At 56.5% G+C, this 24,301-nt stretch overlaps 14 protein-coding genes across 25 annotated transcripts; 7 read left to right on the forward strand and 7 right to left on the reverse strand.

Annotated features, from left to right (window-relative positions):
• Positions 1-17: 17 nt before the first annotated feature.
• KVP18_002586 (uncharacterized protein) lies at positions 18-827 on the forward strand (the record flags this gene model as incomplete). 2 transcript variants are annotated; one of them, XM_067953585.1, is made up of 1 exon in its annotated part: positions 18-827. In XM_067953585.1, a coding segment is annotated over one exon (810 nt), but the record flags the coding sequence as incomplete, so codon positions are not given. The 2 variants fall into 2 exon arrangements, with proteins under 2 accessions (XP_067811903.1, XP_067811904.1); XM_067953586.1 differs by having other exon boundaries at positions 36-827.
• A 561-nt stretch (positions 828-1,388) lies between these two features.
• KVP18_002581 (uncharacterized protein) lies at positions 1,389-2,297 on the reverse strand (the record flags this gene model as incomplete). Its single annotated transcript, XM_067953574.1, has 1 exon — positions 1,389-2,297. One exon carries the CDS (start codon positions 2,295-2,297, stop codon positions 1,389-1,391), a length of 909 nt encoding a protein of 302 aa, XP_067811897.1.
• Positions 2,298-2,504: 207 nt separating this feature from the next.
• KVP18_002573 (uncharacterized protein) lies at positions 2,505-3,763 on the reverse strand (the record flags this gene model as incomplete). 3 transcript variants are annotated; one of them, XM_067953557.1, is made up of 3 exons in its annotated part: positions 2,505-2,872; positions 2,899-3,025; positions 3,080-3,763. In XM_067953557.1, the coding sequence occupies 3 exons, from the start codon at positions 3,761-3,763 to the stop codon at positions 2,505-2,507; spliced, it is 1,179 nt and encodes a 392-aa protein (XP_067811881.1).
• Positions 3,764-3,917: 154 nt separating this feature from the next.
• On the reverse strand, positions 3,918-5,303 carry KVP18_002578 (uncharacterized protein; the record flags this gene model as incomplete). The annotated part of the gene is made up of 1 exon (XM_067953570.1): positions 3,918-5,303. One exon carries the CDS (start codon positions 5,301-5,303, stop codon positions 3,918-3,920), a length of 1,386 nt encoding a protein of 461 aa, XP_067811893.1.
• Positions 5,304-5,447: 144 nt separating this feature from the next.
• KVP18_002571 (uncharacterized protein) lies at positions 5,448-6,605 on the reverse strand (the record flags this gene model as incomplete). Of its 2 annotated transcripts, none has more annotated exons than XM_067953554.1 (1): positions 5,448-6,605. In XM_067953554.1, one exon carries the CDS (start codon positions 6,603-6,605, stop codon positions 5,448-5,450), a length of 1,158 nt encoding a protein of 385 aa, XP_067811878.1. The 2 variants fall into 2 exon arrangements, with proteins under 2 accessions (XP_067811878.1, XP_067811879.1); XM_067953555.1 differs by having other exon boundaries at positions 5,448-6,467.
• Positions 6,606-6,616: 11 nt separating this feature from the next.
• On the forward strand, positions 6,617-7,739 carry KVP18_002576 (uncharacterized protein; the record flags this gene model as incomplete). Of its 3 annotated transcripts, XM_067953567.1 has the most annotated exons (4): positions 6,617-6,754; positions 6,783-7,030; positions 7,059-7,210; positions 7,240-7,739. In XM_067953567.1, the coding sequence occupies 4 exons, from the start codon at positions 6,617-6,619 to the stop codon at positions 7,737-7,739; spliced, it is 1,038 nt and encodes a 345-aa protein (XP_067811890.1). The 3 variants fall into 3 exon arrangements, with proteins under 3 accessions (XP_067811890.1, XP_067811889.1, XP_067811891.1); XM_067953566.1 differs by lacking the exons at positions 6,617-6,754; positions 7,240-7,739 and having other exon boundaries at positions 6,777-7,094; XM_067953568.1 differs by lacking the exons at positions 6,617-6,754; positions 6,783-7,030; positions 7,059-7,210 and having other exon boundaries at positions 7,278-7,739.
• Positions 7,740-7,778: 39 nt separating this feature from the next.
• Positions 7,779-11,633, forward strand: KVP18_002585 (uncharacterized protein; the record flags this gene model as incomplete). Of its 2 annotated transcripts, XM_067953583.1 has the most annotated exons (3): positions 7,779-9,446; positions 9,474-11,333; positions 11,419-11,478. In XM_067953583.1, 3 exons carry the CDS (start codon positions 7,779-7,781, stop codon positions 11,476-11,478), a joined length of 3,588 nt encoding a protein of 1,195 aa, XP_067811901.1. The 2 variants fall into 2 exon arrangements, with proteins under 2 accessions (XP_067811901.1, XP_067811902.1); XM_067953584.1 differs by having other exon boundaries at positions 7,779-11,633.
• KVP18_005175 (uncharacterized protein) lies at positions 11,557-12,718 on the reverse strand (the record flags this gene model as incomplete). Its single annotated transcript, XM_067949556.1, has 2 exons — positions 11,557-11,848; positions 11,883-12,718. The coding sequence occupies 2 exons, from the start codon at positions 12,716-12,718 to the stop codon at positions 11,557-11,559; spliced, it is 1,128 nt and encodes a 375-aa protein (XP_067811905.1).
• A 167-nt stretch (positions 12,719-12,885) lies between these two features.
• Positions 12,886-14,274, forward strand: KVP18_002577 (uncharacterized protein; the record flags this gene model as incomplete). The annotated part of the gene is made up of 1 exon (XM_067953569.1): positions 12,886-14,274. The coding sequence occupies one exon, from the start codon at positions 12,886-12,888 to the stop codon at positions 14,272-14,274; it is 1,389 nt and encodes a 462-aa protein (XP_067811892.1).
• A 51-nt stretch (positions 14,275-14,325) lies between these two features.
• KVP18_002583 (uncharacterized protein) lies at positions 14,326-14,916 on the reverse strand (the record flags this gene model as incomplete). The annotated part of the gene is made up of 1 exon (XM_067953576.1): positions 14,326-14,916. The coding sequence occupies one exon, from the start codon at positions 14,914-14,916 to the stop codon at positions 14,326-14,328; it is 591 nt and encodes a 196-aa protein (XP_067811899.1).
• A 561-nt stretch (positions 14,917-15,477) lies between these two features.
• Positions 15,478-16,137, forward strand: KVP18_002575 (uncharacterized protein; the record flags this gene model as incomplete). The annotated part of the gene is made up of 1 exon (XM_067953565.1): positions 15,478-16,137. The coding sequence occupies one exon, from the start codon at positions 15,478-15,480 to the stop codon at positions 16,135-16,137; it is 660 nt and encodes a 219-aa protein (XP_067811888.1).
• A 66-nt stretch (positions 16,138-16,203) lies between these two features.
• KVP18_002580 (uncharacterized protein) lies at positions 16,204-16,902 on the reverse strand (the record flags this gene model as incomplete). The annotated part of the gene is made up of 1 exon (XM_067953573.1): positions 16,204-16,902. One exon carries the CDS (start codon positions 16,900-16,902, stop codon positions 16,204-16,206), a length of 699 nt encoding a protein of 232 aa, XP_067811896.1.
• An 81-nt stretch (positions 16,903-16,983) lies between these two features.
• KVP18_002579 (uncharacterized protein) lies at positions 16,984-18,151 on the forward strand (the record flags this gene model as incomplete). Of its 2 annotated transcripts, XM_067953572.1 has the most annotated exons (3): positions 16,984-17,046; positions 17,074-17,468; positions 17,497-18,151. In XM_067953572.1, 3 exons carry the CDS (start codon positions 16,984-16,986, stop codon positions 18,149-18,151), a joined length of 1,113 nt encoding a protein of 370 aa, XP_067811895.1. The 2 variants fall into 2 exon arrangements, with proteins under 2 accessions (XP_067811895.1, XP_067811894.1); XM_067953571.1 differs by lacking the exon at positions 16,984-17,046 and having other exon boundaries at positions 17,209-17,468.
• Positions 18,152-18,182: 31 nt separating this feature from the next.
• On the forward strand, positions 18,183-24,296 carry KVP18_002574 (uncharacterized protein; the record flags this gene model as incomplete). Of its 4 annotated transcripts, XM_067953560.1 has the most annotated exons (5): positions 18,183-18,910; positions 18,948-20,322; positions 20,350-21,317; positions 21,343-21,443; positions 21,472-24,296. In XM_067953560.1, the coding sequence occupies 5 exons, from the start codon at positions 18,183-18,185 to the stop codon at positions 24,294-24,296; spliced, it is 5,997 nt and encodes a 1,998-aa protein (XP_067811884.1). The 4 variants fall into 4 exon arrangements, with proteins under 4 accessions (XP_067811884.1, XP_067811886.1, XP_067811885.1 ...); XM_067953561.1 differs by lacking the exons at positions 18,183-18,910; positions 21,472-24,296 and having other exon boundaries at positions 18,943-20,322; positions 20,350-21,366; XM_067953563.1 differs by lacking the exons at positions 18,183-18,910; positions 18,948-20,322; positions 20,350-21,317 and having other exon boundaries at positions 21,374-21,443.
• Positions 24,297-24,301: the final 5 nt, after the last annotated feature.

Raw genomic sequence — 24,301 nt, forward strand, 5'->3', positions numbered from 1 at the left:
CCCCTGTACAGTCCCAGCCCCCTGTACAGCCCCAGCCCCCTGTACAGGCTGAATCGTCTGGGGAACCTCCCGCGAAGCCCCCCGACCCGCAAGTGGCCCGCAAGAGAACAGTCGTGGAGCTGTCCGACTCCGACAGCCCTCGCCACTGCTATCCTCGCTGTCCGCACCGCCTGCACGGCTCCTCCTCGCCATGCACGGCGTGTGAGGCCTTCCTGGTCCCGTATCGGGCTGTGTGCAAGGCTAAGCGAGCGTGTATTCTATCCTACCGCTACATGGAACAGAAACCGCTGGAAGAATTTCTACGCGTGGAGATTCGTTGCACCTTCGGCCACCGCTTCACTCTTAACATGACAGCTCTTCAGAATCGTGGATGGTGTCAGATGTGTCCATCGCTTTCCAGAATGAGGACGAACGTCCAGGAGGAGAACCAGAAGCAGCGGGAGCAGCAAAAACGACAACAGCGCATGCTGAACCAGGCGAAGCTCGCGTACTTCTCCTTCCGACCGAAACCTGACGCACCGCGAGGCGAGTCGGAAGCCTCGATCAGGGCGAAGGCCCGCCAAGAAGCTGCGACCTCCGCCGATCTATCGGAAGACCAGGCGTTTGCCGTCCTTCGCATCTTGAGCAAGAATGATGACCCCTGGGAAATTTTCGGAGTGGACCGCCCCAAATCTACCGCTCAGATGCTAGGCTCCCTCCAGCAAGCCAAGATCTGCTACCGAACATGTATCAAACAGGTGCACCCTGACAAGAACCCCCACCCCAAAGCGGCAGCGGCCTTCCACTGCGTTGACAAGGCTTGGAAAAAGATACAGATGATCAACTGATATTTACAGCTGGGAGCTCCGCATTGGAGTCAGCGAACCGCAAGGCAGACGTCACATCGCTTTGATTGACCACTAGGAAGACCCCTGGCGGGGGCTTGTTCATAGCTTCATTGTAGGCTTTAACCTTCGCCGCGTACTCAGCCTGTCGGGCTTTTTCCAAGCTCGAGGTCGACCTTCTCGTCCTCGTTGGACGCACGAGGGTCGCAAGGTACTTGCACGCCGTCTGGTCTTGAATGCGCCGCACGTCCGCGAGTCGGGTGCGAGGGAGGCGCAGCAGCGGGTCACGTGCACTCTGATCTGTCCGGTGACCGTATAGATCGGCTTCATAACGAGAACCCGTCATGTATGAGTACCGCCGCAAGGTGTTTCCATAGTATCCAGTCTATTCGTCAGATATGCGGCTGTTTTTTTGGCTCGCCGCCAGCTTGTGCGCCTGCGATATATGCGACGTGAGCTAGAGCATGAGATACCACAGACCATCGTCTCATGTGGAATGCTGAAAGCCATGTATGATACGGGGGAGGAGTCGGAGCGTGCCCTGGTCCGCGCAGAATTGTGTGGCTAGCTCAAGACAGGTTCATGTGTTGCGTCCTCTGAGTCAACTGTTTGCAATGCTTCGATGGTGGGGAGTGCGGGCATCGGTGACGCCAGTGTCAGCGTTTTCCACTCGCCTGAGGTACGAAACACCCGACTCCAGAACTCCTCATCAGAATTGCCAGACGTGTGTCTCGTTGGCAGGTCCTTCGCCTTGGGAGGTGGTAGGCGTGCAGGGGATCGGCATACTACGTGCTTCCGAGCATCCAGGTTGGGGAAGCATGCAGCCATGGACTTGTAGAAGGGAGTCGATGTCTGTCTGTTGAATTCGCCAACAGTATACCTGGCGATATGCTTTTGGGGGTGGATTGCGTTTACCTCATGGCAACTGCTGCCAAGAGACTCGCTTTGTCCTACTGCCGCTGCGGCACAGGCCATCTGGAGATTATACAGACTGTCAAGAACAGCTCCCATGGGAGCCTCATAGTTCACTTTAGTCACCGCAGTGGGCTCCGTTGATGGGGGCACCGCAGGGGGCTCCGTTGATGGGGGCACCGCAGGAGGTTTCACAGATAGTTTTAAACACACCGAAGGCTCGGAAGCTCCCACAGACGCCCCAGGAGGATCTGCAGTGAACAGAGAATCGGGCTCTCGGATATCCACTTCAGTCCAGGATTCTTGTGTGCCGGGCAGCACAATGGAAGCGGTCTGCACCCTGCGAAAAGCTCGCGGTGGTCTGGGAACGAATCCATAGCGGTGGCAGACCTCGTTTGCATCGATGCCCTCTTTCTTTGCACAGTCACTCCAGATCGACTGCAGGATCCGAGCACGCTGAATTTCATCCGTCAACGACTTGAGTGTGCTCACAAACGCCTCAGTCTCACGACGAAGTTTCCGCACTGAGAGATCGGCGTCGATGCACGAATGGCGGGGCATGGTGCACCGAAACAGCAATCACTCGAAATTCTCAGCCATTCGTTCTAAGCAAACCACTATTCGCTCGAGAATGGCCGTCTGAGCCTTGAGATTGGGACGCTGCTTCCGCATACGGTCAAACGATGTACGAGTTTCCCCAACGCATGCGCTGAACGTCTGCGGAGTCTCCCTCCGCACTCGCTTTGGCGGAGCTGTGTCCTCCATCTGTCAGGACTCACGGACGGGTCTGTCGGATGGATCACTCTGCTCAGCGCTGCTTTCGGACTCCTCTTGGTCGGAGTCATCTTCTTCTAACTGGTTCTCGTGAACCCACTCGTCGATGTCGGTGGCGTCGCCTAGGCTTTCCTTTACCACTTGCGGAGTGACAAATCGCAGCCCCAGGCGCCGAGCCAGCACCACTCGGGGAAGCTTGCCACGCACCTGACGCTGCGTAGCTACGCAAAAGCGAATCTCAATGCTGCGGCTAATCTTCTCAGCCACTTGACCTCCTAACTTCTTTATAATCTGGGTCAACTCTAAATCCTGACTGCACTTCTTGTGGCTGGCGAACACGATGTGGTATCCCTTCAAGGGTTCTGTGTAACCCCTGTTGAGGACTCACGAAAATTGCCTCGCATCCGCTGCCGTCGACGTGCCAGCCTCTCCTCGGCCAACTGTTGCCGTTTAGAGTCGCCGTCGGAGATCTCGTTCGTCGAGGAAACGTCGCTCCAAGGCTCCTCAAAAACGACCTGTGTTTGAGTCATAATCGAATGAATTCACAGCACGTTCTTCTGAAGGCTCACACTCCAATCCTCGTCGGTCTCCAGACCAATCTCCTCAATGAGGCACGCCTGTGACATCTCGGCACCGAGCTCGCTCAGCAAATCAAGGCACTGTCGCTTCCGCTTGCTCCACAGCGTGTGCAGAACCACGTGGTCTGTTTGGAGCGCCTTGATCTCAGCCGCGTCGAGGCAGGATATCGGCTCCAGCTGCTTGTCGGTTGCCTCCAGTCGCGCCGATAACCGACTGATCTCGGCGGCGAGCTCCTCGTCTGTGGGGACGGCGATGGCCTCGGCCAGCTGCTGGTGGACCTGCTTCAGCTGGAGCCGAAGCTCCGCCACTCGCTCCTCCAGAGCTTCGAAGTCTTGTGGCGTCTCCGGCGTGGTCTCTGGCTGCGCCGCCATATACACTCGGAACTTCCCATACGTCTTCCCCTGCAGAGCCCCTTGGGACACGAGCTCGTCAGCTGCCACCTGTACTGCCGCCTTCGGCACCGCCCCTCTCAGGTTGTCAGATATATTCTGCGCGTTGTAGGGCCGGTTCTGTGACTTTAAGTATGCTAGAACAAGACCTCGCGCCTCCTCGACATTCAACTTGGACTTCTTGGTCTTTCTAACTTTGTCTACAAGAGGCCTCTTTGATTCGGAGTTATCGGCATTACAACCACCCGGCATTTCAGTCATGCGGTTACTGGCGGTCGTGTGCATTTGCGTTGCAGTGGCACAGGAAACCCACCACGTGGTATTTCGTTTCTTCGCTGACGAGCCAATGCCGCCGAAGGTAGACGAGGTCAAGAAATGATAAGCGACTATGATTGCACATGTGGTGTGTTTGAACGCAAAGTTCTGTAATGTCACGTAATCACTCATCCGGCTGGGCGCTGTCCACCTCAAGCGGCAGAGGTAGATCGTGGATGAGACAAGTGATGCAGATCAGCGCGGCTATGACCTGCCTGAGCCCGCCACAGACCTTCGCGTGACGCTTGCCCTCCCACTCCTCGCGAGACACTCGGATGGTGGTGTTGGTGACCTGCGATAGCTTCTCAATGATCTGGCCGCTGAGGCCCATAATGCGCCCCACCCGGCTGGCTGGGATCAAAACTAGGATCTCTACCGACTGCAGCATGGTCATGTTGTCGTCCAGAAAACCCCTAAGAGGAAACGTCTGACAGGATCCAAAAGGACCTGGCGTTGGCATAGTTATGCTGTGCAGAAGAGAGTGCTCCGGTAGCCCCGCTGGTGGTGGCGGCTGAGAGGTGTCTGCTCCGATGGACCGGATAAGGGCCACTTTCTGAGGCGTCGACCCAAAGTGATTGTTGTGTCGGCCGCAGTCATCAGCGGGTGAGTTCCCGAGTAGCAACTTATCGACCATGAGCTGCAGCGGAGCAGTTGACTTCTCGGGCTGCGGCTTCTGGAAAATTTCGTCCCCTACGGCTGCAGCCATAGATGGATATCCGATGTCGTAAAGCGTGGACACGAAACTGTGCTCGAAGTCTCTGATATTCTGTGACAGAATGAGAAAGTTGGCGCCTACTTCCACCAGGTTCCCGCAGTCACTGCAGTTGGTCTGCAGCGTCACTAGACGCAGACCGTTAGAAACACCGGTGTCGGTGGCATCTACTGGCCTGTTAGAGATCTTGATGGTCACATGGTACGCCTCCTGAATTGCAGTGACGCGCTCTCCGCGGTGGCCGATGATGGCGCTGGCGAGGCAGTCGGGGATCAGGAACCGTACGGACAAGCGAGTACCCTGCGGGTCTCCAATATCAGACTTGTCTGACTCGATCTTGGATTCCAGCACGGTCTGGACTGCGTGCGAGAAAGCATGCACCAGCTTTGCCAAGTTACGCGTGAAAATGCAGATGATGCGGTCCTCCGTCCCGGGGTATAGGAAGTCGCAGCGAGAAATCTTTATGGTGCCTTCGATGACTTTCTCAAGAGACGCGATCGCAGCGCCCTTGCGACCTATCAACTTTCCAATTGCTCGGCCCTTGGAGGGCATCAGCAGGACGGCCATGCACCTGGAGTAGGGGTGGGGCTGCACCTTTGCCAGGCCGTCCGTTTTCTTGTCGGTCACGATGAGCTCGTCCAACGAGGAGGCTCTCACTGGGAGTGGGAACGAGAACGAGTGAGACGCGGCGGAAAAGCCCAAGAAAGGGTCTGCGGGTGACGCCCCATCGACCCAAGAGGTGTCATTCCAATGTATGTTCTGGGTTTTAGCTAAGAACTCGTCAATGGAAGGAGCCATGTTTTCCGAGATACGACTTTGGGCAATTTTGCGATATTACAGATACTGTGGCCTTGGGAGTTCTTCATTGCACGATTATCCCCCACGTTTACTGAATGTATCCTCAAGAAACAAGTATGTACAGTATTACTTTCAGCGAGATTGTCAAATCGTTAAGCTTAATGCCATGGGAATAGTTGTAAGCCCTGCGATCATGCACACCAGCAGCTGAATAGGACCGTCTAGGAACGCGACCATCAGCCCGACGACGAGGAGGACTGTGTTCATGACGTTCGATATTCGCCCTTCCACGCTGGCAATGTCGCAGGAGACTGATATTCCCAGCATCCGCTTTCTGGCGTGGTGAGCCGTGAAGATGAGTAGGATGCAGACAAACAGCTGGGTGAGGAGGAACGACCACGAACACGACGACAGTGGGCTCGCATTCCAGAGAAGGAAGGCCAGGTGAAGTTTCGCGGCTTGCTGGGCGCACCTGAAGCTCTCTACGAACTCGGCGGATAGAATCTGCAAAGCATTGCGCTTGTTCTCTGCGAAGACGTGGGGACACCTGATTATGTAGTCGTGGGGCATTGGAACACAGGTAGTCCATAGGTTGCACAAGGGGACCGGGACCATGTACCCCGGATCAGCCACCTTCACGTAGGCGGCAGCGGCATTCCAAAACGATGGGCAAGGAGGTCTAAACGCCTGCATGACCTCCAAACAGGAAGCATTGAGTTTTAGCGGAAGGCGGACCGTAGGCCAGAGAACGTTGTAGGGTGGAACTGGGAAAACTGCGACCTCCAGTTGCCGCTGGCGGTTCGAGGTGAAGAGGCGCCGCTGGCACTTGCCTCCGAGGTACTCCCAAAGCCTAGCAAAATGCCAACGCTGCAGCTTGAGGGCAGATCTCTTTATGAGGTCTTTCCCTATTCTCGGATCTCTTAAGTTGGAGCACTCCGTTTTCACAGCCGCGCAGTCGGGGCAGGGTTCTGCGTGAAAGGGCTCATCTACAGCCTCTGCGTGAAAGGGCTCGTCTACAGCCTCTGCGTGAAAGGGCTCGGCCTCCCATACAGGACGACGAGCGTTCTGAAAAGCGCCACATTCAAAGCAGACGTAGGTCTTCGGCGTTCCGAACTCGCAGGTTTCATACTTGGAAGCCGGTGGGGATGCAGGAAAGCATACCATTTCGTTCAGCCAATCACAGGGAGGCCGTAGGAGAGGCTTGGATGGCCTCGCCACTGCTGCCGTCTCCGCTTTCGGCGTGAAGAGCAAGGCGATTTCTAGGGTAAAGGGCACTTCCGTCTTGGGGCGCACATAAATCATAACAGCATTTAATGGTATTCGCTCTAGTAACCGGAGCTGGCGGCTTCATCGGTTCTCACATTATTCGTCTGCTGTTGGCGGAAGGCCACTCTGTTCGAGGAACCGTCAGAGATCTATCTAAGGCAAACTTTCTGCACGACCTGCCAAACGTGAGCAACCGATGCCCTAAAAATGCAGAGTGTCAACCTCGAGCTCGTGGAAGCGGACCTCCTACGGCCGGAGGACTGGCCTGCCGCATGTAAGGGCGTGGATGTTGTGTTTCACGTGGCCAGCGTCTTCAAAATCGGCCTCCCGGACGACCAGGTGGTGACTCCGGCGGTGGATGGCACCCACAACGTCCTAAGTGCCGCTGCCGACGCAGCGGTGCAGCGAGTCATTGTAACGAGTTCGATTGCTGCGATATGCGGAGGCCACCCTAAGTCAGTGTGGGTTTGGCAGCCATGTCTCACGCAGCACCGAGTTCACCGCCGATATGTGGGGAGATCCTGATGCGGCGCTCAGCTACGACAAAGCCAAGATGCTTGGCGAGAGAGAAGCCTGGGCCATAGCCGAGAAGCGCGGTCTACGGCTACTCGTTGTGAATCCCGGGTTCACAGTGGGACCTCGTGGGTGTTTTATGGCGATCCGAACGCAGTACTTGACGTTTCCCAGGGCAAATGTGAGTCATCTGTGATGATCAGAGAGCTGCTCGAGCGCGAGATACCAATGGTGCCTGACTTCCATCTGCCGCGAGTTGACGTTCGCGACGTCGCTGAGGCCCATATTCGCCTGCTCGACTACGAACACCCCGACATGCTATGCTTCTACAAAACTCCCGCACTAGGGAGATTCGTGGTGGTGTCGAGCGCTTCTCTCGGTACTGGCTACATAGACTGGTGCCGAGTTCTGCAAGCCAATTTCGGGGACCGAGGCTTTGTAACGCCGACGCGGGTCGCTCCCCGCTGCTTGCTGAAAATCATGTCTATCTGGGACTCAAGGGCTGCGACTGGAGTGAAAATCAGCGGTGTGCGGCTTAATCTAGACGGAAGCAAGACGTCTGAATTGTTGGGCGTGCAGTACCGCGATCCCGATGCAGCGCTGGTCGCTCATGCGCAGTCGCTGTTGGACTTGGGCGTTGTGAAGTCCAGAAATTGATATGTCTGATGCGTTAATCAATGTCTGCAAATCTGAAATATGATCAGCTGGAGTGATCTCTTGTACGCGCCTCCATGGCGCCGCTGGGATGACTTCAGCTGCGATTTTCCCGCCTTTGTTACGCTGTCGCTGCAGGCCGCGCTGGTGGTGGCGGCAGGATGGACACTTGGCGTGCTGGCGCTCGTTGTTGGGTTTTGGTACCCGTTGATACCCCTAGGCGCTTTGATCGTTTGGGACGCCGCCGTGTTCCTCAGACGCTGCCGACAGGCATTCACGAACTTGAGAGGATACCAGGGCCTCCATCCGTGGGCGAAGCGCTTGTTCTGGACGGCGTTTGATTCGTCATGGTGGGCCAAACCACTTAGGAAGCTGGTGCTTCTCGGCTTCGTTGTCTCCTTGACGGTGGGGGTGACGTCACTGTACGTCGTTGATGACGGTCTCACCGCCCTCAGAAGCATTGGCAGTCCCTGGTGTCACTGCTTCGGACTTTCTTCCTCCATTATCGTCACCACTTATTATACCATTCGTTGGTGCTACTTCACGCCAATCTATTCCCGACCGGCGATTGTCGCCGTAAATCGAATCGAGGCCGATTTTGCAACGTTCTTCGACTCTGAAGAGGCGGCTCTCCTGCCTGACTCCTTGGGGAGCAGACAGTACCTGCACACAACCTGGACCCGGAGACTCTTTCCAAACCCACGCCTGCCAAAAGACTTCCTCCTCACGGACGGGACGCCGTGTGAGGTCCCCTGCACCCTCGAGGGTCTATGCCACCCTAACGTAGCCACTGAGATCTCCAATATGGAGCTGCATCCCCTCTACACCAACATACGCTACCCCTTCAGTCGACCTGGGCCCCCCTTTACGGTAATGCGTCCTTCAGCCGCAGGAAAGGATCGCGAATGGTGGAACCCCACTGGCGTGTGGACCTGCGAGTTCACGGCGCCCGCGGAACTGCCGGATGAGGAGACATTGCTTGTGTTCGAGGGGGCTGGCCCATGGCTGGCGGTTTGGCTCAACCAGGCGTTCGTAGGCGTGGCTACTGACTACTCGCTGCCTACAGCGTTCAGTGTTTCGGGCACGCTTGTGTCTGGTCGTAACTGGTTAGTGGTCGTCATCCCGCGGTTCAGCTGCACGTCCTACATCGAGGACCAGGACCAATGGTGGACGGCAGGAATAATCAGGCCTGTATTTCTGTTCAGGCGGCCGCTTCTAGGGTTGCACCGCCTGTCAACCCGCACCCGAACGTTCTCTTCCGAGACGCACGGTCCGGCGGAGCTCACTGTCCAAGTAGAGTGTCCCTCAGGAACGACTGGGGTCGTGCAGGTGTGTCTGCTGCAATCGGGGGCCACAAGCGCCAAGGACGCCCTGGGGCGTGTAGAGGCGCCTCTAGAGGCGCTCTCGCCGTCGACGAGTTGGTCTGCCAGTCTGACTCTTCGCGTAGACGACGCGGTCTACTGGACACCAGCCACCCCGCACCTCTACACGGTGCTCGTCCTTCTCGACGGGGCAAAAAACCAAGTGAAGACGTGCAGAGTCGGGTTTCGGGAGGTGTCGATATCGGAGAGCCAGATTCGACTTAACGGACGCCGCATCTTCTTCCGAGGCGTGAACCTCCATGACACGGATCCTTACCTCGGAAAGATATATTCGGACAGCCTGATGCGGAGGGATCTACGGCTTCTGAAGGCGCTGAACGTCAATGCGGTAGGCCACCTAAAAGGTCGGACACAGATTCGGACTGCCCACATGCCCAAAGCCTCTGCGTTCTACGACGCGTGCGACTCGTTGGGCTTCCTCGTCATCGACGAGGCAAACTGTGAGAGCCATGGAGACGCGCCCTTCTCCAACTGGCGTGCCCTGAGTCTTCTCTGCATCCGGTCACCATACCTGCCGGTGTCACGGCTAGGTCACGATCGGTCATACAGAGCTCTCATTCAGAGTCGATTCCGCCGCATGCTCCTCCGCGATGCCAGCCGCACTTGCGTGGTCATGTGGTCACTGGGCAATGAGGCAGGTGGGGGACCGACGTTCAACGACCTCTACACGTGGTCTCACGCGACAGACTCGAGGCCTGTTCAGTACGAGTCAGGTGACAGTCCCGAGACGTGCTCAGACGTGTGTTCATGGATGTATCCTCCGGTGCAGAAGTGCGCGAAGTACTGTCGTCGGACTAAAAGTCGCTGCTGGTTCTCGTCCCTCTGGCGCTATCGGCAGGCAGAACTCCGTCCGCTGTTTCTCTGCGAGTTCGCCCACATGATGGGGAACTCCAGTGGACAGTTGCGACGCTACGTAGAGTTTTTCCGATCCGAGCCTTTGGCCCAAGGCGGGTGTATCTGGGACGTAGCGGACCAGAGCCTTCTTGTAAAGCGGCATGGACGGGATCTGCTCGCCCGAGGAGGAACCTTTGACGAAAGTCCCCACGACGGGAACTTCTTGAACAACGGATTTCTTACAGCCGATAGGCGCTTAAAACCGGTTTGCTGGGAGATTCGCCGTGCTTACGCGCCGATTGATATTAATTCGGTGCTGGAGATTCGGAACGGAACGATGCACGTTGTGGGCCACCTCACCAGCTATTTCGAGTGGGGAGAGCTAGCTGACCATTTCGACCTGGCCCTTGAGGCGTTCGCCCCAACCGCCACACCCGTGCTACCCGCTGCAAGAGAACCACCTTACCTGACGACGGGCCAGGTTTCGTTACTAACCGTGAGTGTGCAGCTACCCGCTTCCGTCTACGGGGCGCAGGTGCCGGTGTATGCGAAGGCCGCAGCTGCCGGCGTGGGCAGCGTGTCCTGGGTTCTCAGGCACCTCAACGGCCAAGAGGTCGTCCGCATAGGAGTGCCTCTCCTGGCGGCCGCACTACGAGCGAATTCCGGAGTGCCCTCGGATTTCCATATGGATTCTGCAGGCAGCTTCGTGCTGCATGCCGGCAGATCGCGCTGCGTGATTGACTCGGAGACGGGGGCGCTGACTCGTCTCGTGATCGGGGAACGAAGCCTGCTGGCTGCACCTGTGCATTGGCTCGTTTGGCGAGCGCCCACGGAAAATGACCGTGGAGGGCTGAACTCGGAGATCGGGGCCGTCGAGGCGCTGCGACAGTCAGGCCTGCTATTCGCCTTGTACGGCGCGCATAAGCAGCGGGATAGAGCCACCCAGGGACCGTGGTCGTACGAAAGTCAGTGGCGGCACCTGCGGGAGATGTCTACTGCACTGGACTCAGCAGAACCCGTCGCTGGCGGTTTCCGTGTGCGGCAGATACTTGTGTGCCGGTGGACGCTGGCGACAGTCACCACCGTGTACCGCCTTCTGGACGCGAGAGTCCAACTGAGTGTGACGGCCACGGTACATGCGCCGTGGAAGATTCCACGACTTGGACTACAACTCTCGCTACCTGCTGGTGACGACTGTAAGGTGACATATCGCGGGTTAGGTCCCTGTGAGACCTACGCGGATCGCCGCTGGGGCGCTGTGGAGGGCACTTGGGTACGTCGACCCGACGGAGCCGAGGTACGCCTGCATCCGCGACCCGCAGAAGCTGGGGGAGTGGAGTGCCTGCAGTGGTTTGAGGTGCAGACGGGGGATGCAGCGAAGGTAAGGGTCGACTGCAACGGTAACGGGCTGCACGGGTCATTTCTTCCATGGACCCCAGAGGAGATAGCGGGTGCTCGCTACCCAGACCAGTTGCCCCCATCCAAGCTGGTGCGCTGCGTGGTGGACCTATGGCACATGGATCTAGGTGGCGAGGTGGCTTGGTACCCCCACAACGACAGGTTTATCGAGCCAAACAAAGTTTACAGGTGCGACATAATCATCTCTACGGGTCAGGAGTCTCAAGCAGCACGTCTCCAGGCGTCGGACGCGTCGGCCCCTCTGCCACCTGAGGCGGCTTGACCTCGGCGATTTTCTCCTCTGCCGCCTCCCCTCCTTTCTCCTCTTCCGCCACCTCCATTCCTTTCTCCTCTGCCACCTCCCCTCCTTTCTCCTCTGCCGCCTCCTCTGCCGCCTCCTCTGCCACCACCTCTCTCTCCACCTCTTTCTCCACCTCTCTCTCCACGTCCTCGGTTTCCCCGTCTATCTCCACGACCACGCCCTTCAATGTGAATGCCCTTCATGTTCATGTTAGCCTTCCGAATGTCATACTGAACGTCTCGTTTGTCAAGGTCCAAGGTTCGGCCACCCCTGTCTGGGACAGGAGGAATGCGTATCTTCTTCAGCGGACTCTGCACCGGCTTTGTTCGCCGCCGTGTGAGGAGTGACGTGTCGGCCGAGAAGATGCTGTGCGGTCCCACCGCCGGGTAAGGACGAACTCTCCAAGCGCTCGCGGCACTCTGCAAAATATTATCCACCTTCCCCGTCTCGCCCACTCGAGAGGAGTAGAGGAAGGCTTCGAGTGTCACGTCAAAACGCTCGAAAAGGCCCTGTTGCAGCTTCGCGTAGTAGTCGTTCAGCCTCTTCGCCTCGAATGTTACGGTCTTCCAGTGCCGCCCCGCCAACGTCACGTCTTTGGCCGTCAGCAGCAGCTGACGCCCATCGCGTCCAGACGTTCGACGCGCTTCCACGGCACGGCAAAGCTCATCAGCTCCAGTTTCCGTCGGCAGCTGCAAGGCTTCTGCGATATCCTGCAGGTTGTAGCGTTGGTCCAGGGCAAGCTCAGTCAGAGGCAGGTCAGAGATCGCAGCCTTCTTTGTCTTCAGTCGGTGCATAAGCAGCGAGGCCAGGAGGTTAACCAGAAAGCAGGACCTGTCTGAGACGGTCTGCAGCCCGTCGCCGTACCCCTCCTGCTTTGCCCAAGTCTCCAGTTCCTGGAGACTTCCCGCTCTAATTGGGAAGGCCTCCTGGGAGGAAATGTAACGTACAACACTCATCAACGTGTGCTCGGTAAGAAGGAGGTGCATCGTAGCCGGAGAGAGGGACAGGGGAGGGTTGCCATCAACAGCGCGGAATGCGGTGCTCAGAGCGCATCGCAGATCTCGCATTTGCTTTATTTAGTCAGATTGACTGAAGTGCTGATGAGGCTCATCGCACGGCTGCCGCTGGCACGCAGAATCGACTGCCTGCATCATGCGCCTCGCCCTCGACCTGAGCCAGATCTCAGTTGCGGTGTTTTTATCGGTGTCGATATCTCTAGGAATAAATCAATTCCATGCGGTGTCTTCGTCTGTTGATCGGCCTTGTCGCTCTGGCCCTGGGGTGCACTGACCACGACGCCTTGCTTTCCCAGAGCGACGCTATCTTTCAGGCCAAGACGGCCCAGGACTTCAAGTTGATGCTTGCAGACCTGCGACCCCAACAGACGGCTATGGTCTTCTTTTACACCAACTGGTGCCCTCACTGTCTGCGATACATTCCAACGTTGGTGGAGATCGCCAACCAGGCTCGGTGCTTGCAGTATCTGAAGTTCACCACCATCGAATGTTCCTTCGGATCTGACCGCATAGATGTGGCTCAGTTCTTCCAGGTCAACGGATTTCCCACCATGATGGTGGTTCACAACAGTAATGCCCAACCGGGAAGGCCACACTTCAACCAGTGGACAGTGGAGGGGGCGCTGCCTGCGACGCTGGAGGACCTTGTTGCTACACTGCGGCAACACGCGCTTATCCCGCAGCAGTTGACCTCATGCCAAAATCACATCGGTTCCCCAGACGACCCCAGCACCTACAGAGCTTTCAAGACCAATGACAGGTGGCTCAAGAGCGCTCTCTCCTTCAACCCGAAAGTTCGCCTTCATGATGGTATTCGACAACTTCAGGCAGTATTTCTGGAATGGGTAATCGATGAAACTTTCACCCATGAGCGGGCTATGACGGCCAAGACGATGATTGAGGAACTCGCTTTCGTGGCGCCAGACGCCGGATTGAAGAGCAGCTTGATGAAGTTGGCTTCCGAGATTCTCAAGCAACAGAAGATCACCAAAGACATCAAATTCGACCTGATGCACCTACCAGGCGTCGACTACCGTAAGAATGCTCTTCTCTCGTGCAGGACTGACGCCTGCGGCCTCTGGATGCTGCTGCACTCGATCGCCGTCAACAACGCCCTCCAAACCCACCCTATCCGCGCCGAAGTACTCACTCAGAACATTCGAGATTTCGTCGATGAGTTCTTCGTGTGCGACGAGTGCAGAAAGCACTTTCGGGCGGCTTTTGATGCCGGCGATGCGCAGCGCCGGGAGTGGCTCACCTCGTCGAATACGTTCCCAGCGGGGTTCCAATGGACCAAGGAATGGGGTCTAGCGCTCTGGCTGTGGAGGTTTCATAACATTGTTACTTACCGTACAGCAATCGAGGACATCGCACACGGCAAGAACTTGGTTCTGATCAGCAAGGACCTGCGGTTCCCCCCGAAAAGTCTTTGCCCTGAGTGCTACACGAAGGATTCCACGCCCTTCACCATCTCAGACCAGCTGATTCACAAGTGCGCTGGAGAAGACAGTTGCACCTTCCTGGACTTCGAGTGCCTGACGGACTTCGACCTCACGGCAGTTCGACAATGGCTCACTCGTTACTTTGGTTTAAAGCAGTACATTTGAAACGAATAGACTTAGAAGCTAATTTCATGCAAACATGGAAGCGTCGCAGCTTTATACGTTCGTGGTGGGCTGGCTCTTGCGTTCCTGAAGCGCGGCTGCGTTTAGCCGCTCTCGGCCGCTGCCACCAACTTTGTAAACCTCAGAGATGGACTTCATGGCGCCGAGGATGATGTGGGAGATGAGGTAAAATACAGATCGCAACGCGATGTAGACGACAAGCACGCCGATGAGTACTCCGCGAAGCCCCAGATCCGTCTCGGGGAGCTGGTCCTCGAAGAACAGATGATGCTCATCGAGGAGTCTGCGAACACGGTCGAGGTCAATGATAAGCCAAAGCTGAAGAGCGACCGAAGCCATATCTGTGAGGATTGACACTCCGATGTAGACTTTGTATAGCACGCGACAGAGTCCCATGACACGAGCTTTACGGGAGGCCAGGGCATAGAGACCGAAGACGCCGAAGGCCACGGCAAGCGCTACTAGAATCCACGAGGGAGTCGCGTAGGCGCTGCCTGTAACGCGAACGGGGATAAGGCTGAGTCCCCCCAGAATGTTCAGAATGAAGAAGGTTAGCAGGCCTGAGCGGAGAGAGCAGCAGCCGCAACAGAGGCTGTAGTTGGATTTTGATCGACAGCAAGACATTGAGGAATTTATGATTTCATACCATTTCGAGAATAGATTCGTAATAGAGAAATGTATGTTGTCTTATAAATATACATAGCGTCTTAAAAGATACGCATTGATGACTCTCTGAAACTCTGAATCCTCTTATTATAAGAGATATTTCTCAGAGGCAGCATTTCATGACACTCCGAATCCTCTTAAATGGAAGCATTTAATGTTACTCCGAGTTCCCGAACAAACATTAGCGGCGCCTTGCTTGCAGTAATGCTGCTACCACCAACGACTCACAAACCGCCGCCGCCACCCAAGTTGTCTCGGGCGTCAGTTCGACTGTCAACGTTGATCCCCAAAGATTCTCGGGCTGTTCAGCGAAACGCTATGCCCTGCTACTCCACGGTGGGGTTTTGTCCCTTCTGCCTGTCCATATCTCGTCATACAGAGACTTATTGCAAAACATGCCAGAGAACCAGCGAAAAGAAACCCCAGAACTGTCCAACTCCCCCAACTTGGTGTCGGAAAAAAACGGTATGGGGACGACTTAGCACTCTTCTTGGCTCCGTTCCTGATTCGGCGATATCAATGCTGGGCGGCGGCGCCAATTATTGTGCGTGTCACCGGAGTGTATCCTTGGCCCCCTGTACCCGTGTACAAAACGCATTGCTGCCCACTGTGAAGCTGCCCCTCCGACGCTTCAGTCTAAGGAAGGTGCTTACGGCTTGCCGACCTCCATGCTCTGAGTTTTGGGATGTCCCTCGATGCGCTTTGACTGCTCAAGTGCCTCGTGGGTTCATGATACCAGTGACGTTGAGCGGCGTCCTGACGTTAAACTCAGTACCGCTTGCACCAGGCACCATTATTGGCTGTCCTCACATCCAAGAGGCCAACTCTGGTTCTTTGCCTCGCCTGGTTGGTCGCGAGGTCGTGGAGGCCTTTCGACACCCATTGGTGGGCGTCCGGCTATACTCCATGGGCGCGCTGCTGTGGCTGATCTACACCGCTGGGCGTTGGGGATCGCCCGACTGGAGCTATTTGGCGACATCGTTTGTAGCTGCGCTGTCTTCTCACTTCTTCCGGAAACTCACACTGAGCCAGGTACCAGTCGAACGACTACTGCAAGTGGACTCCACCTTCGCAGTGTGTATATTTGTGCTACTGGCGAGTCAGCCTCTGTATTCATTTCCGTTGCTGCTCGTATCGGCGATTTTCGTTTTGATTGTCGCTCAGTTTGCCCACTTATGAAGTATGAAACCGGAGATACGAATATCTTAATCACCTAATAGATCTCAATGCTTCTCTGAGGAGATCTCAAGATCGACACCTGCGAAGACTGGCCTGGTGAAGCTGTGTCAACAGCGCTGGATTGCGGGTCTTCACGATGGCGTTGATCTCCAATAGTCTAGCCTGCATAAGCGCCATCTTGCTCTTCAGAGCGTTATAGCGATAGGAAAGTGCCTTGCGGACGGTCTCGTCGCAACTCTGGACGAGGTCCACGCTGAGCAGCTCCACGAATTTATACTCGAGGTTTTGGATGAAGTCCAACCTGCCTGTTCCGTCGCGAAGCATTAGAAACACAGCCACGAACGCACTCGGGTCCCGCAGACAGCTGTTCAGCATCTTCATGAGTACTGATGGGTAGTCGGCGAAGTCTATCATCAGCTTCTGAGTTCCCTGCATGTCTGAGAAAAGTTTACAGTCGATGATATGTGCGTAGTGGAAAAAAAGGTCAGACTCGCTGGAAATCTCCATCCGCACCATGGTGCCTGCGTTCACGAGTATCTTAACTCGAACGGCCTCCAGGGAGCCCACGTCTTGAGGGCCGTGCGCTTCGTCGTCCTGGAGGCGAATCTCCATCGGGATTTCCCGGTCGTAGGCAAGCGTACTCTCGCCGTCGAGACTAGGGTCCAGCGCGTCAATAGCTGCGAAGTCAAACTTTGTTAAGAAGTTGTCAGGCGACGACGCGAGAAAAGGCGCACAGGCGCCGCTTTTGCAAGTTTCCTCCACCATCCGCACAGGAAAACTCTGCTCGATTCTGTAATCTGTGCGGTGTGCACACAACTCTTGCAGGTTATTGAACGATTATCTCTGATGATAGGTTGTTGTGAGACTTGCTGGCACCGCGTCTCCAACAGCTGGAAGTACTGCGTTCAGGTGAGTCTGTCTCCCGTATCTGAATAGTGCGTCCGTGTCCGCTCCGACGAGAAGTCCTTTGTCGGCGGGGCAGCCATAGCGTTCGTCATCCTGACGTGGACCTTGGCGGGGTTCTATCTGCAGGCGGTGCTCACTCATTACCCGAAACCGCTGTTCGTGTCGATGCTTTGCCTCTCATGCACGCCTGTGCTCTTCCCCGCGTGGAAGATGTCGCATCGTGGGGAGTCGCTTCGGCTGGCGCTACACGCCTCTTGGCGGGTCGCTGTGCCATTCGCCTGCTTCTTTGTGATTGACCAGACCCTGTACAATGCTTCTTTGAAGTTTTTAACCGTGCCAACCTCTGAGGTGGTGGCCAGCACTAACATTCTCATGCTGTTTTTCCTCTCGCTCTGTTTTGTACCCATAGGGCAACATGCGTTGAGGTGAGGATGGCGATCGTCTCGAACACAGGCTTGTGGTGCTGATAATTACTTTTGCCGGTCTGGCCCTCGTCGGCCTGGTCCATCCTAGGGCCCAGTCGCATAACCCATACTCAGTTGAGAACGACACAGTGCTGGGCTTCGTGCTGGGACTGCTGGCTGCAACCAGTTACTCCGTGTCCGTGATATTCCTGAAGGTCACACACGCAGAGGATGTGTCTGAGCTCATTCTGGTGGGGTGTGCGGGCGTCGTCACCTCTGTGCTGTTCATCCCAATAATCGGACTGGCCCATATCACCGGCGTTGAGCAGTTTCAGCTGCCGTCGTTGTCGATTCTGCTGTTATTGCTGGGCGAGGGAGTGCTTCTATGTGCCTCCAGCAACTGGGCTTGGGCCATAGCCGCCAACAGTTTGAGTCCCACGATGATGGCTGTCGGGACGAGCCTCTGCCTGCCGCTGAGCATCTTTATTGACTCCATTCTAATGGAGGCTCACGGATTTCCATTGTGGTATGTTATTGGCACTGTTGCCACTGGATTTGGAGTGCTGATCACAGCTGTTCTCGACTCACGAGACTCTACAGAGCTGGACGGCAAGGACGAGGATTCCACTACGCCATCTTGCCGTCCCAACCCATTCATCTTGGAGGATTTAGACGACATGAGCGAGTTTAATGACTTTGCCTGACATGTGACAAACGGGCGACAAAAAAGCGCAAATGGGCATAGAAGACCTCAAGCGGGATGTGGGATGCGCTGCTGTGGACGGCTATGTGAGATCTGGTATGGTCGTGGGGCTGGGAACCGGCTCCACCGCGAAGCATGCTGTGGATAGACTGGGCTCGAAGCTCGCCTCTGGTGAGCTTAAAGACATTGTGGCTATACCCACAAGCGAGGCTACGGCAGAGCAGGCGAGGTCTCTGGGCATCACGCTGGCTACTCTAGACTCGCATCCCCACATCGACGTGGCAATTGACGGCGCTGACGAGGTGGACAGCCAGTTGAACCTGGTGAAAGGCCGCGGAGCCGCTCTTCTGCGCGAGAAGCTAGTGGAGAGCGCCAGTTCCGTCTTCGTGTGTGTGGTCGACGAGTCAAAGCTAATGTGGCGGAGGAAGGTGGACGGTCTAGGTCATGACGGGGCCTTGCCTGTCGAAGTCGTCCAGTTCTGTGCTGAGCACGTCCGAGACAAGATCACCCAACTTCCTGCAGTTGTCGCGAGTCCATTCGAGAGCAGCTCTTTCAGAACGCGTGATGACGGCACGCGCCTGGTCACAGACAATGGGAACTACATTGTGGACCTATTTTTCACGGGACCCATCACGAATGTGAAGCAGCTCGGCGCAGAGCTGACCTCCACCGTAGGAGTCGTGGAGCACGGGTTGTTTCTGGACATGGCCGCCGTGTGCCTGGTCGCCTCCGCGACTGGCGTCGAGACCCTGTATCGAAAGTGATTTTTGCCAAAGATCGCGTGACATTTCTATGAGTTCATTTCTTCCGTGCTCCTGCGGTCCTTTCTCGTCAGTCGGTGGACGCGTAGCGGCCACCGACGTATTTGAATCGGAGGCGCCAGATTCCGTCAGCGTTAAGCCGCGAAAGAAACCGAAGTTAGACGCAAATCCCAGCCTTGAACTCGTTGCCGTCTTTGAAGACAAGCCCCGACAAACCATAGGAGTGGCTTCACTGTGTTTCCGGACAGCCGAAGTCACTTTGTACGAGTTGGTAGACACGTCCAGCTACCTCTTCACACTGTCGGTGCTAAGGCAGCACGACCCCGTCAGGGTGGTGTTGCCTCGGCTAGCCGTGGGTTCCAACGCTCTATGTACCCGTCTGACCTCTCTGTATGCTGACAACATGACCTCTGTGGAAGAGGTTCACCGCAAGTACTTTGACGTCGCCGCTGGCGAGGAGATCGTCAGTCACCACGACCTACGCGGCGACGCGACAAAGGCAACGTGTGCACTGGCTGCGCTCGCAGCGGTCGTACGGTTCACTGAGTTCCACCAAGACTCCGTGGTGCTCGCTCACCACCTGCATATCGCGTTCAAAAGTCCTACTGACTCGTTGTTTCTGAACCTGTCCACCATCGAGAATCTGGAGCTCGTGGCGCCTCGAAGCTCGAGAGGTGCTTCCGTGGCTGGACTTTTCACCTGCCGCACAAGCTCAGGTACTGACCTGCTGCGGCTCTCTCTTCTGGGTCCACCAACAGACTCAAAGGTGGCTGTTGGGAGGCAGCAACTCGTCACTTACTTTCTGGAAGCTGGGCACGTAGCTGCAAGGCTTCGATCGCTTCTCCCCAAGCTGCAGAGTTTCGACTCTGTCGGCGCCCAGTTCGTCATACGGCCTCAGCGAAAGGACGAGGCCTTCTACCGCCGCTTCATACGTAACGCGATGGAGCTGCACGAGTCCCTGCTGGTCTGCCGCGAGCTTCGGGATCTACTGACTGAGGAAGACACCGAGGGGTCCATGGTAAGCGATGCTTGCAGGCCGGAGCTGCTATCCGATGCGGCGGCAGCAATGGATCCCCAAAGCCTCCACCAGATTACCGACTTCCTGGCATCCAGTTTGGACACGAACTGCGCCACCAGCTCTATCAGTCAAATCCTGCACGTTATACTTCCCGGGCGCAACACATTCCTGGATGCAACTCGAGCGAAGTACTTGCAAATACTCGACGACCTGAATTTCTATGTGGACGGGTTGAAGAGCAAGTACCAGCTGCTACAGATCAAACTCGAAAACTCCGACAGTCGTGGGTACTACTTCAGCTGTCCCTACAACCCGAATTACGTACTGCCCGCGGACTTCACGTGGCAGGCGTGCAAAGGTAGCAAGGTGACCTTTTCCACAGAAGCGCTCGAGGTAAGTGGTTCCTAGGCGCACATGTAGGCTTGGAACCTGCGTCTTCGCGAGATCAGGGCGGAGATTCTGCTTTGTGTCTTCGAGGAGCTTGACACAGTGCAGCTGCTCGTCGAAAAGAACCTAACCGCTTTGCATCGTGTCGTGGACGGCGTGGCAATGGTAGACCTCTGCCTCGCTATGGCTGACTTCGCTCTGAGCACGGGTCAGTGCGTAATGCCGCGACTGCTGACCGAGGGACAAACCGCCATCGAGGGAGGACGCCATCCACTGCTGGAGAGGAGCATGTCTCTTGCTCGTTTCATCCCGCTCGATCTGGATGCTCGTGCGGGTTGTGTGCATGTCGTTACCAGCCCCAATGGAGGCGGTAAGACCACGCTGCTAAAGACTCTGGCCATCACACAAATCCTGGCGCAGATGGGGTGCCCGGTGCCTGCGGTCTCTGCCGACGTTGTGGTCGCGAAGCAACTCCTCACGCGGTTCGGGGTCGACTCCGACGGCCTGATGTCGACCTTCCAAAGAGAGATGACCGACCTCGCACAGGTGCTGGCCGCGCTAACTCCGGCGTCGCTGGTGCTACTGGATGAGGTAGGCCGAGGGACCGGCGTCTCCGACGGCATTGGCATATCCTGGGCGGCTTGCGAGCATCTGCTGCTGTCTCGGGCTACGGCCCTGGTGGCAACTCACTACTTCGAGCTAACTCGGCTAGCTGCCTTCTACGGGCGTGCCCGAAACCTCTCTCTCTCGTGCGATGTGCTGAAAAACTCCCTACTGCCGATGTTTCGGGTATCTGCGGGTCCGTCCACCGCTTACGCGTCCTACGGCCTGCAATGTGCAGCATACCACGGATTCCCTGAGTCCGTATTGCAGGAATGCCGGGAGACTCTCACCTTTTTGAACGCCATAGACAGGCAGTGGCGCAACGATTTCTTTGGTGACGAGGAGGAGGCTGGCTTCCGCCTGTTCAACACGATTTCGAGTTCGAATCGAGAGAGCCTGTGCGCACTGCTGCACCGCATGCAGAGCGAAGTCTTACGTGACCCGTGACAGAATTATGTTTCGCCGGAAGGCGCGCAGTGTCGAGCCTCGGAAACGGCGTCGAGGCGTCGAGGCGGTCGAGCTGGGTTAGTACGCGGTGCACTCATGACACAGATCGGCACCTATGCTCAGAGAGCCCTACTCCAGCCTTCGTGGACCAGACACCGGTAGACGGAGAGGACAACACTCTGGAAACCTTCGACGGCAAGCTACCCTTCGACAGCCTCTCCCTCGACTCGCTGGAGTACATTCTTGACGGCACGCGTTGTGATGACGACGACGATCTGATTATCGGTGGATCCCCTGTGAAGCGTACGGATCCCAAACTGGACCGCAAGGTCACTTTGGCCAAGGGTATCATCCGTCAGTACAAACAGCGACACATATCTCGGTTCCAGCACAAGGAAGGGAGGATTTTCGTGCCCGTGCAGCGGTTCTTGGACGCCACCATGGCCCACAGCAAGACGGGGCTTACCTACGTGGAGAACATCTGCTACACTCCTCGACCCTACTTCCGTTCTGGCTTCTTGACTCGGAACAAGCTTTTAGTGTGCACTGTTGACAAGGAGCAGTGCGACAGCCACATGTGTATCAACAACCTCCACTGGGGCACTGGGATTGACATGCGTCCCGCAACCAACAACCTGCAAGGCAACGTCTGGTTCCACCATGACGGGCAGCTAGAAGCGTTCGAGAAGTACGACTTCAGCGACGTGCAGGAGTGCTACTACGAATGTGTAGTGTCGCATTTCGAGGAGTACGCCTTGGGGGGCGATGAGATTCAGTTTGTCAGAGTCCCCAATGACACTGGAGGAACCACCGTGAGCTTTCTCTTGCCTCCGATCGATTTGTGGGACCACAAAGTCGCATCGCGCATCCAGATACAGACGACGACCCCCGAGAGCATATTCACACCGCTGCAACTCTGGGAACAGACGCACCAGAGGAGCTACCGACCCGAGCTTCGGCCTTGGCAGTCACGGCTCAAGACTCCGGCTTGCCGCATACTGCCTGCGAGCTACCCGTCTCCGCATGCAACCACGCCCTGCGTGGCAAGCGGAACTCCTCGCGCCTACAGCAACCTTCCTGGACCCTCGGAGGTCGACGAGGCGCTGCAGCGTCTACGTTCGCGTGACCGCAAGACTCGGAAGTGGCCGTGGCAGTACCCAGAACCCAATGAAAAGCCAGCCTTAAAATGCGTCGATGGGAAAGGCAAAAATGACGTGGTCCTTTACACTTTTTTCATCGGTAAGGACCAGTTGGCATTGGATACGATACCCATTATCTGGCGCCTACTACGATATCTTGCGGAGTGTCCTCCGACCGAGATGGTCGACATGCTGGACGCGCGGCTTGAGGCCATGGCAGAACGCTACGAAAAGGACGAGAGCCAGGTGGTGCACCTGTCAGTGGACTCCGTAGTGGCCGCAGTCAGTGCACAGTTTCGAGCGGATTTAGAGGAGGGCGCTCCTGACGAACCTGACGTCAATCAAAAGCCGTACTGCTTCTACGAAAACCCATCCACCACGGACTCGCTACGAACTGTTCTCAACCTCGTAGGCAGCCGTCACTCCGAGCAAAACTTACTCAACAAGGTAGCCGGAATGGACGGCTCCTCAACCTCCGCCCACAACAACTTGGTGCCTCGCGATGACCGAAACTCCTACGTCGGCCAGAACTACCCAGTGAAGTCGGAGTATTTGGACAAGATGTGGGCCGGCCGAGGCTATCACACCCACGCCGCGTTGGGAAGCCTTCAGAACGTCTACGCTCGTCGCTACGTCAAGCGCATGCAGAAGGAGCTGGTAAAGTACAAGGCGCACAGATGGCCTCGCTGCACGCGCTTACTGCAGGAGAAAATCGATGAGATCCTCGAGTTGACGGACCTGTGTGCTTGCGAGGAGTGTTTATCCTTGTGGGAGAGCTTCAACTCCTACATCACAAACAATGAGTTGGTGCTGTTCGAGAGGGATGACTGCCCAGACGCCCCCAAAATAGCGTTCCTGTTGCTCGACTACCCCGGCTACGGCATATCAACCGGGGTCCCGTGCAAGCAGGGCATCATATCTGCCTCCTGCCAGACGATCACACGGGCACTATCGCGCTTTGCGCGTGAATTCGACGCGGTTCGCCTCAAGCTGGTTGCGTTCTCTCTTGGGTGTGCCGTGGCACTGGAGGTGGTCGCCCTGATCGAGGAGACCATCGAAAGTGTGCCACCCTCCGGTGAAGAAGCTACTTGCTCCCTAGGCTGCGGCGCAAACGTGAAGGTGAGCCACGGCAGCCCTTTTCATCAGTCATCCACCGAGGGTCTTGTGGATATGGCTGCCACCTTTCGTCGGGATACAGTCCGTGTGGAATCCTTGCTGCTGATGGCGCCGTTTGTGACATCAGAAGGTACTGCAAAGCGTTTGCTCAAGGCTAGCGGTCGTCTCGCCAGTGCCTGCAGTGGACTTACCCGCTTTTTTGTGACTCCGAAAGTCGACTGGCAGAGCGACCGGGCGATGGTGCGGTTTATGGTTGCACGCGCGAAGCTTTCCCGTCGCGGTGCCTTTGATCCGTTCAGTGGCTTCCAGCTTCGCATATTACACGGAGAAAAGGACCATGTAGTAGACGTTCGGGATGGCCTCTCGCTGGCTCTTGGCGCCGAGCGCCTGCGACGCGTGCTGGGCATGAGAGACATGGATGTGCTCTTCCACGCGCTCGGTGTAAGTGACCATGGCGGTATGCTGACGGGGCGTAATGAGATGTGTACGGTCGAAGTCCTCGCGGCGCCCGCACGACTATTCCCGCTGTCCCCTCTGGTGCCAGCAGTTTTCCAAAGCGACCACGTCGCTATACGTCAGCGGCTGCAAGAGCACGGCTACGACCTCACAGCCAAACTCCAAGAGGCAAAGCAACTAGATGAACGAGGAACGATTGCAAGGACTGTAACTGATTAAATTAC

The sequence above is a fragment of a genome, assembly GCF_019968955.1.
Source record: "MAG: Porospora cf. gigantea A chromosome Unknown PgA_NODE_186_length_30301_cov_405.906, whole genome shotgun sequence".
NCBI classification, from domain to species: domain Eukaryota; phylum Apicomplexa; class Conoidasida; order Eugregarinorida; family Porosporidae; genus Porospora; species Porospora cf. gigantea A.